This window comes from Elephantulus edwardii, unplaced genomic scaffold (assembly GCF_000299155.1).
Source record: "Elephantulus edwardii isolate Elephantulus edwardi_28Jun2011 unplaced genomic scaffold, EleEdw1.0 scaffold00044, whole genome shotgun sequence".
In the NCBI taxonomy this organism is placed as follows: Eukaryota; Metazoa; Chordata; class Mammalia; order Macroscelidea; family Macroscelididae; genus Elephantulus; species Elephantulus edwardii.
This window is the reverse complement of record NW_006399794.1, coordinates 9,177,344-9,187,133: the sequence shown is the minus strand read 5'-3', so window position 1 is coordinate 9,187,133 and position 9,790 is coordinate 9,177,344. Positions and strand designations below refer to the sequence as shown.

Sequence of the window (9,790 nt, the reverse complement as noted above, 5' to 3'; positions counted from 1 at the left end):
CATACTTTGGATATGTTGCAAGGAGGGACCTTTGAGAGGGATGTCATGGTTGGGAGGCTGGAGGGATAGCACAGAAGAGAAAGACCCTTAATGAGATGGATTGATTCAGTGATTGGGGTAGACAATAAGATTGGCACAGGATAGACCAGGGTTTAGGAGTGTTGTACATTGTGTCGTTAGGAGTTGCAGGCAACTTGATAGCACATAACAAGAAACTTTTGAGAGGTGTGCTTGTGTCTACATTATACTTTTGCTGTATTCTAAGTGGTTTTGTCATGTTCAGACTCTTTGAGTCTGGGGCCTCATTCAGTCTTTATGCTCAAAGATTTTACTTTGGGGTACACAGGTCCAAAACCCACCTAAGGCATAACAAGTTTGGAACGGGCCCAGGGTGCCACAACAAGAGTTGAGTGTCTGAACGGTTTCTGTTCATCACTGTGGCTTCCATTGCCAGCTGTGACAGATTATTCAGCAGATTAGTCATAAAGTCCTCATAAAGTCCACCTTCACAAATTATTTGCTCAGCTTAGAGACTGAACAGGTATTCAGAAAGGATACATCTCTGAACACATGCCTTTCTTGATTTTAAACATGCAGTATTCCCTTGCTCTGTTTGGACAACTGCTCCTTGGTATAGATTTTGCACGAGTACAATTAAGTGTTCTAGGATTCCCATTCTTCTCAATGTTAGCCACAGTTTGTTATGATCCACACAGTCAAATAAATGCCTTTCCATTGTCAGTAAAACACAGAAATCATTCTGGTACCCTCTGCTTTCAACTGAAATTCATCTGACACCAGCAGTGATATCCCTGGTGCCACAGCCTCTTCTAAATCCAGCCTGAATCTCAGACAATCCTGTCAATGTACTGTTCTACCTGTTTTTAAATGATCTTCATCAGGATTTTACTTGCACATTTTATTAATGATATTTCTTGCTAATTTCTGCATTTTGTTGGATCACCTTTTTTGAAATGGAAACAAATACGAATCTCATCCAGTTTCTTGGCCAGATGACTGTCTTCCACACTTCTTGGCACAGCCTGGTGAGTAGATATAGGAGTGCATCTCTGTGTTGTAACATATTAGTATTTCATCAATTCTTGGGACATATTTTTTTTTTTTGCCAATTATGTCAGTGCAACTTGGACTTCTTCATCACCATTAGTTCCTGATCATACTTCCTGAAATGGTTCAGTTTCAGTCAATTCTTTTTGGTACAGTGCCTCAATGTATTTTTTCCATCTTCTTTTGATGCTTCCTAGATCATTCTGGACTTTGCCCAGGGCATTCTTCAGTATTGCAATTCAAGGCTTAGATTTGTTTTTCAGTTCTTTCAGCTTGGGGAATGCCAAATGAGTTCTTCCCTTTTCATTTTCCAACTCCAGCTCTTTGCACATAGCATTATAATCCTTTGTCCTCTTGAGCTGCCCTTTGAACTCTTCTGTTCATCTCCTTCTCTTTGGCAACCCACCCCTTTGTTTTGGCTTGTTGACATTCTAGTGCAATTTTCAGAGTCTTCTGTCACATTCATTTTCATCTTTTGCCCATCTTTGTAATGACCTTTTGCTTTCTTCATGGATAATATCCTGGATATCAGTCTGGTAGACAATTCAAATTCGCCAGCCACTTGAGAGAAAGATTAGCGGTCTGCTTTAACGATTAACAATGTGGGGGTAACTGAGTTGGAACTCACTCCATGACACTGAGTTTAATGCTTGAGAGCTTCCATATGTTAAGGAAGGCAGGCTGTCTGATCTTGCTCTATGAGTTTTTTTTTTTTTAAATATGGAACGCTTCACGAATTTGTGTGTCATCCTTGCGCAGAGGCCATGCTAATCTTCTCTGTATCGTTCCAATTTTAGTATATGTGCTGCCGAAGCGAGCACGCTCTATGAGTTTTGAGAAAGAAGTGGGGAAAAATACTGATCACATCATAGACCAATTATTGTCAGTGAAAGCAAAGAAGATGCACTTGGAATTTTCATGTACTGCAATCATGTGTTGACTAACTAGCTTCACTTGTATTTTTAAATTTATATTATGGCCATATTAAAGATGGCAAAAAGATGAGGATCAGGTATTTGGCTAGTGGTAAAATTTCAGTGCTTGTCAGAGGGGCTGTTTTCCATAGGTACAGTATCTATGGTAGTGTGTAGACCCAACATCAGGAGTTGTCACCCTATATCCCTTCCACCATTTGGTTTTCAGTGTATTCTGACTCTTAGAGACTCTATAGGACAAAATAGAAATGGTCCAGTTCCCACTACTATAAGTCTTTAAAGAAGCACTATTGGATTTTTCCTCTCAGAGCAGCTGGTGGGTTCAAATCCTCAACATTTCAATTAGCCTTTGAGTGTTCTAACCCTATGTCTCTAAGGCATCTCTCATACTTTCTAGTATCTTTCTTTGTTTTATAAGCCTTTAGGGCTTACAATGGGATTAGAGATGCCTCCCCTGATAGGCCTAGCCAACTGCCTCAAGTGGTAAGGAGAGTAGGAGGGCAACACATAATGCATTGCAAGAGGAGATAGGTACTGGAGTCCAAGCTAAAAACATGCAAAACAACCCCCAGTGAAAACACAGGATTCTCAGTTCAGCAAATATTTATTGAATTCTTCAATTCCTCTTTATCAATCCCTGATCTTGGGCCTGGGGACATAAAGTTCAGTAGGACAGATTTCTAGTCCTCTAGGCACTATCAGTCTTGGAAAACAAGGCAGGTAACCTGGCCATTTCAATACTACATGGTAGTTAATACTAGTAGTAGGCAGAGAATGTGCAGTGTGCAAGAGAGTAACAGAACATCTCCTGCCTACTCAAGGATGGCAAACACTGTCAATTTTACTCCACTTAATTCCCTAACATAGCAGGTATTTGGTATCTATACTTAGAAAACAAGAAAATGGGCTCAGGGAGATAAATGTGCTTGGACTAGCATAAATCAGAACCAAGAAAAAAAACAGGTTTGACTGAAAAAACACAAAAAACAAACCAAAACCCCAAAACCAACCAACTTGGGATTTGTTCTACCATTCTCAAACACTTATATGAGCCTCAAAGAGCCAAAAACATTCAAAAGAGGAGATTACTTCTGAGCTGAGTCTTAATTCTAGAAATTAACTAAGTAAAAGAATAACCCTAGGAAGGAACAGCTTGAATGAAGGTGAGATGTGGAGGTGGGGACAGAGGTTGAAGATGCATGGAGGAGAATTTGTTACTCAGGCACAAATAGCAAGGAAAGAGATAGGTCTTGGGTCCTTGATAAAAGTTTTCATTTTACTCAGTAAACTTGAAATGGTTTTAATCAAGTAAGTGATTGATGAGATCTGCACCTTTCTCTAATACAGTTTAGGGACGAACAAGGACACTGATTTGTCAGGGATTTCCTCTAGTACAGAGAGCAGAGATTAGAATAGCTACTGCATTTTATTTTATAACATAGAATAAAAAAAATTAAAAAAAAAGAATAGCTACTGTAGTAGCAGCAGGGATAGAAACAAGAGGCTAAGTTCTATATCTATTTAGATACAATTGGTAGGATTTGTGGATTGATATAATCATATTAAAGACAAAATCAGTAGGACTTGTTGATTGAAGGTGGTAGTGGAGGTAAAGAAAATTAGAGCCTAGAATGAAAATTAAGTTTCTGGCTTGGTTGAAAGAGGCATAGTACTGGTCATTAAGAGAAAGAAACAGAATTGTCTGAGATTGGAATGGAGGGAGGGAAGTGTTGAGTTTTCACACACCTTGCATTTGAGGTATCAGTCACTATTGGAAAGTCTCATTTAGTGAGATGATGATGGCTGTGGATGGCCAATGATTTCTTCCAAGGGACAATGGGTAGGATGAGAAGAACAAAAGATGGGACAATGCCAAACACCAACATTCAATCAGTAAGCAGTGAAAGAGGAAAAGTGAAAGTGGAAGACACGTGTGGTCAGAGAGGTTAAGTCTTGGAAGCTAAGGAAGGAGAGTGGGCAACGATGACAACCCGTAAGACAAAAATTGATGAGTGTGCAGTGGATGAAGCAGGGAGGCCAGTTTCTTAGTAAGCTCAGTGACGGGAGCAATGTATAAAAGGCAAAAGCAGAGATCACATTACAGTGGATTGAGGAGTAAAAATGAAGAGCAATAGTGCACATCATCAGTGTACATAATGTTTTGGAAAAGACTGGAAGAAAAAAGAAGAAATAGAGGTAGGGGCAACCAAAAGTGCTGAATATTGAATTCTGCAAGGGAATTTGAGGCAGGAGTGTGGAGACCTGAGTATAACGGAGCAGGACAGGTTTGGGAGTCAAGTGCAGCTCACAGCATTACAAAGTTAGGGAGGTAAGATGTCTGTGGCAGCCAATGGTTGAGGGTTCAGCACAGCAAAATAAGGGGTCAAGCCACTGGCAAGGCAGAGGGCAGGTCAGCTCTGCTGGCAGGAAAACGTCAAGGAGTGAGTAGCGTCTTAAGCAAAGCTGGGAAGTTGGGTGTTCCCCAGCCTGTCACAGGATCCCAGCCAGGGCCGGAGCAGAACCCCTGACCCTCCACTTCTTCATTCAGACAGGATTCGTGGCAGCCATGGGTCACCTAAGGAGGAAGTGAATATTAGATGTGGGTTTTGTAGTTCCAGTATTGCCAAATTGCAGCTCTGCACCCTATACTCTCCAGCCCATCAGAACAGTCCTAAATGGAAGACCCTTGATGAGATGGATTGATTCAGTGATTGGGGTAGCGGGAGCAGGTGTGTCAGAGATGGTGAGGTTGGCACAGGATAGAGCAGGGTTTAGGGCTCTTGTACATAGGGCCGCTAAGAGTCACAAGCGACTCGATGACACATAACAACGAACAACAACATATTGATATGGAAGTATCTACACCTTTCTCTGTATGCTCACATCAAAGAGTCCTGCTCCACGCTTCTGGTAGAGCCTTGGATTGAGAAAGCCAAGAGGGGGCCGGCCACTGAGGATTCTGTGCTCATTTATCAGAGACAGGAGTCCCCCAAATACTGGAGTAGAAGCCTGAAAAAGATAAGGATTCAAGTAAAGTTCAGTTCAAGTAAAGATCAGGATTGGGGCATGACTGGACTTATGTGGGCAAAGGGAGGATATCTAGAAGGATTGGAGTCAGGGTTCTGGGTACAAGGTCTTGGTAGTAGGGCGAGAGAGTAGTTCCTGAATGGGGTTTTGGAGTCAGGTTTAGTCTTACCGAGGTGCCAGACACCCATGGAGTGGGTATACCGTTGCTGACCACCCAGTAGCCATCAGAGAGTGCAGCCACATCTGGGTAGGCACGACCACTGGCATTGAAATAACTAGATGGTGGTAAATGGGGGCTGGAGCTCAGAAACCGGGCTACAGCTTCCTCCTGAAAGACGTTATTGAATAAGTGTTGGCCTGTGGACTGCCCAGGAATCTGCTAGATTGAGAGGCCTCATCCCACCACCATCTGTCCATACACACACAGACGCACGTACCTGGTATGAAGGCCGCGGAAACACATTACTGAAGCCACCACCACTGATATAGTCAACAATCTCATTTGTCACACGGAAAGGATTCTGGAAGGATGTGCCTCCCACTGTGGTGACATAGGGGCTGAGGGCAGAAGACAGCATGCAGATTGTAGGGGAACCCAAAGGGTCTGTCAAAATGTGTGGGGATAAATGACTTTGCCCTGGGTTTGCTAAAGGGACTAAATTCCATGAGACAGATTTAATGGTTGTAACAAAAAGATTTTGAGCTCTCAAGTCACAGACTGAGGTGACTGTTCACATTTTTCTCTAGAACCATCACCAAATCTTCATTAAAAAGCCTGAGAACTGGGGAGGAGGAGCACTAGGAAGAGACCTGACACCTGAGACTTATAGGAAGAGAGAAGTGTATGGCAAGGGGAACTGAGGAGTTGGGGACAGAGGGGTCTGATGAGGTCAAAGGTTCTACATCATGAAATCAAGGGTGAAAGGGAGGTGGTCACATGTAACTGGTGGGCTCGGATGCTTACCTGGAGGCAGGGAAGCTGGGACGGAACTGGTGTCTTCCAGAAACAGACCAACACCCAGCCCCACTGTCACCTGGGAGAAAAACCAAGTTTGGCCCTCAAGTTTGATCAGAGCTCGGTGGGTGGGTTCAGAAGTCAGAATGGACATTTAGGTGTCATTATTGCAGGAGGTCAGAGTTTAGAGGTTAGGTAAATGGTCTCTGTTGAGCTTCAGAGTTCAGATATTAAGTCAGAGATTGGGCTTCAGGATCACTGTGGGTCAAACGTCACAGGCTGGGGGTGTAGTGAGTCTAAATTTAGGGCAGGTGGTCACCTGAGGCAAAAAGCAAGGTGAGGCCCCGCGCGGCAGCTTTCATGAACTCAGTGTTGACCCGCTGGATGTAGGCACTGCTCAGGGAGTCCTCATCATCTCCATAGCTCACCGTGTGCACAGGGGGCAGGGCTGACTCATTGCTGAGCAGGAGGAGCCACTGCAGGAAGGGCTCCTGTGCCTCATGCCGGCCTGCATTCAGGAGCGGAGAGAGCGCAGGGTATTAGCACGCTGCTACCATGGAAGGCGTCTGGGGCAGCAGGCATTACCCCCAGCCCCACCCTATTCCCCACCCACCAATCCCCCTCGGCTTAGTACCAGGACTGCTATACACCCAGGTGGAGATGTTGGCACCAGCACTCATCAGATACTGCACGTCAAGACTGGCCTCGATTCCGGCCCGGCCCCGGCCCTGTTTTCCAATCACTCGGGCTACAGATGCCTGGTGGACAAAGCTCCGACCAAAGAGACTCATGAACTTAGCCAGGTCTGAGTCATGGAAGTACTGCTCCAGGAACTAAGGAGGGAGTCAGACACTCAGGGTCAGAAACATTGTGTGGTATAAAGGAGGAAAGCTCAGTTATGAGTCAGAGAGCAAGTCCCTGGTCCCTGGGTGCTAACGACACTTTCCAGGTGGCATGGCACTAAGGACACCTTGGGGAGGCTGTGAGAACCTGGCTTTATTTACGTGGCTCACCTGAGCACAAGCCTGGCTGTTGTTGGTGGTCCCGGAGCCCACATCTTGTGCTGTCAGGTTGTACCGTTCACGGATCACAGATGGGGTCACCCCCATATGAAAGCCAACAGTCCCTGTCACCTGTGGCTCAGGGCGCTGCCTCAGGGATGATGTTGGGGGGAAGCGGTGCAGCCCCCCCACTGTGGGGAAGATCAGGCTTGAGGGGGAGCTCTTACAGACACCAAACCCCACGTTAATCCTGACCCCACCCTGGACCCCCATGACTCTTAAGCTTCCCCAGCCTTTGACCCTGTCTGCTCCAATCCCACTGTATATTACCAAAGTCCACATGAAGGGCCAAGGCCTGTGGGAGCTGGTAGGGGTGTGGAGACCTTACAACCTGGGTCTCTGCAGGTCCCCCCACATAGCGATGAAACTCAGCTCCAGAGAGCAGGAGTTCGGCCTGTCTGCAGGACAGAGACCAGAGAAACAAATCAGAAATCATGGAACAGTAGAGAGGAAGAAGCCACCCGAGTATCACTGGGAAGTCAGTCATCTCCCACATACAAGACAGCAAACTCCCACAGACAAGCACCTCAACAGGTCAACCTGCCTCCCATTGGAATGACTCGTCTCCTTGGCAGTTTATCTGTAACTGGGCCTTCCACAGCTCAATCATATCCTCTTACCGGACACTCAGCCAGCAAGTCAGAAAGTCCTGTGTAGTCACTGAATGACAATCCCGGGCTCCAGCTGCCAAGAGCCATTTTTGGACTGTCTGAAGGGTCAGTGGTGATGGCCGGACCAGCTCAGCCACGTCCTCGAGGGTCAGGTATTTTCCTGCAGGGATTCAGGAGAAGCTCTTATTTCTGTCACTTCTTTCCCAGGCTGGCTTCTTTAAACCCAGGTGACATCAGGACTTTCCAGCCCAGAGCAGAATCTTGAGCAATGAATTGGGACTTCCTAGCAAGAAGGAGGGCTGTACAGGTACAGAGCACATTGAAAAAGGGGGCAGAAGAGGCAAAAAAGACTGGAGAGACATGGATGTCATGGCTACTACATAGTATGCATTGCCATGATACTGAAAAATAAATTGGGCTAATAAATGGATATTTTTCATTTTCATTTTATCTCCAATAAGAAAAAAAGTTGAAACCTTTTGAAGCCAACTCCAAGATGGCATCTAACATATCTCAAGTTTTTATACTTGTTGATTTTAATCTTAGCTGATGTTGCATAACTGTTTCCCTGCACACGGTCAGGTACACTAACGCTCCTGGCTCCTGAGTGAGTGTTTTATCACTTCCCCTCAGGGGGCCCCCTTGCAGTGAAGGGCTGGACATAGCTCAGCTGGACCATTAGAGACTGGAGCAGAATGGGGGCGCGGGCACTGCAGAGACCAGCCAAGGATTTGGGCAGTCATCCAGGACGGAAATGAACAACTAAGTTGGTGATAATGGGGGAATGGAGAGAAGGGACTAATCCAAAGGTGGCTTAGCTCTTGGCCGTGGAAGCTTTAGAGTCTGAACAGAGGGAGAAATGAGAGTGAAGTGTGTGGGAAGAATTTAAGACGAGAAACACCTGTATCTACTAGACACCATTCAGCTGCTAGTTAGCTAGCTGCACGGCCCTGAATTTTATTCTAGAGCTGATAAACCCACACCCTTTACATGCCCAGCTTTCACCTTTCTAGACTGAGAAACAAAAGTGGAAAGATGTGGGAGAGAGAGTATGAGTTTAGCTTTCAGCAATTACATCCTACGTCACCCCTTCTATTGAGAAACTCTGCAGCGAGAGCCATCTATCACTTTCCTTGATGTGATAGGACATGACTCAGCGAGCATGACTGACACGATGTGCACCATCCCCAGCCCAGCCTAGATTTGTGCTCCTCCACCCCATTCCACATGTAGGCACCGTATTGAGGAGAGGTAGGATCAGACACCGCTTGCACCAGCTTGGCAAGTCTCTTCAAGTTCTGCTGTTTCAGCGCAAAAGTGAGACTTAGCTCTTCCTCAGGGTCCAAACGGCCCAGGGACACCCAGCCTGGGGGCAGTCTGCAGGGTAAAGGATCAACGTTAGGGGATACAGCTTCAGTGTAGAGTGAGGATGGGAAATACGAGGACATTTCCAGGGTCGAGGCTGGGATATTAGGTGGATTTCCAGGGGTGGACATGGGTCACAGAAAATGAAAGATGGGACACAGAGCTTTCCTGAAGAGGAAGTAATGGAGTGGCTTTCCAGGAGCTGGCGATGGAGGCTAGGGCCAGATACTGTATGCAGGACAGCACAAGGGAAGGGGCTTTCGGTGTTAAGTCACTCACGTCCGCTGTTGGTCGGGCTCCGGACTGTAACTGCATTTGCCAACGACGCTGAGGGAAAGGAACCCCAGGAGGCTGCAAAGGGAGAGGCAGGCAGGCTTCAGCCGGAGTCGGGCTCCCTCAACATGCACTCCTCCATCCCCTGCTCCTGGGACCCCCTTTTTTTCTCACCAGGTTCGGAGCCCCATTCCGCCTTTCTTCGGACTAGCTGTCATGTGATGTATGTGACGAATCACATGACCCCCTGTAGTCTTTCTACCAGCACCATTGCTCAGTGAGCGGGGCTCCTCCCTCGGATGGGCGGTTCCATTAAGTCCTTTGTGGCAAGGTTAGGGAAGGCACCACAAGGGTAGGGACCCTGGGTTCTCCCTAGCTATATCAGGGATAACATCACCTGAGCTTAGGTCTCTTCATTTATAACAAAGACATATTCAAATGTATCTGCCTCACAGCGTGGCTTGGAAAATTTACACTGTGTTAGAGCTGGCAGAT

General features: G+C 46.2%; 1 protein-coding gene and 1 pseudogene across 1 annotated transcript; one reads left to right on the top strand and one right to left on the bottom strand.

Moving 5' to 3' along the window:
- LOC102860757 overlaps nucleotides 1–460 on the top strand; it is a 9,274-nt pseudogene extending 8,814 nt beyond the window's left edge.
- Nucleotides 461–4,312: 3,852 nt separating this feature from the next.
- On the bottom strand, nucleotides 4,313–9,513 carry TPP1 (tripeptidyl peptidase I). The gene is made up of 13 exons (XM_006885455.1): nucleotides 9,470–9,513; nucleotides 9,302–9,373; nucleotides 8,895–9,034; nucleotides 7,667–7,817; nucleotides 7,317–7,444; nucleotides 6,999–7,177; nucleotides 6,620–6,818; nucleotides 6,305–6,493; nucleotides 5,995–6,064; nucleotides 5,468–5,588; nucleotides 5,200–5,358; nucleotides 4,887–5,012; nucleotides 4,313–4,578 (listed from the first exon to the last, which is right to left on the bottom strand). Exons 1-13 carry the CDS (start codon nucleotides 9,511–9,513, stop codon nucleotides 4,438–4,440), a joined length of 1,719 nt encoding a protein of 572 aa, XP_006885517.1. The 3' UTR covers nucleotides 4,313–4,437.
- Nucleotides 9,514–9,790: the final 277 nt, after the last annotated feature.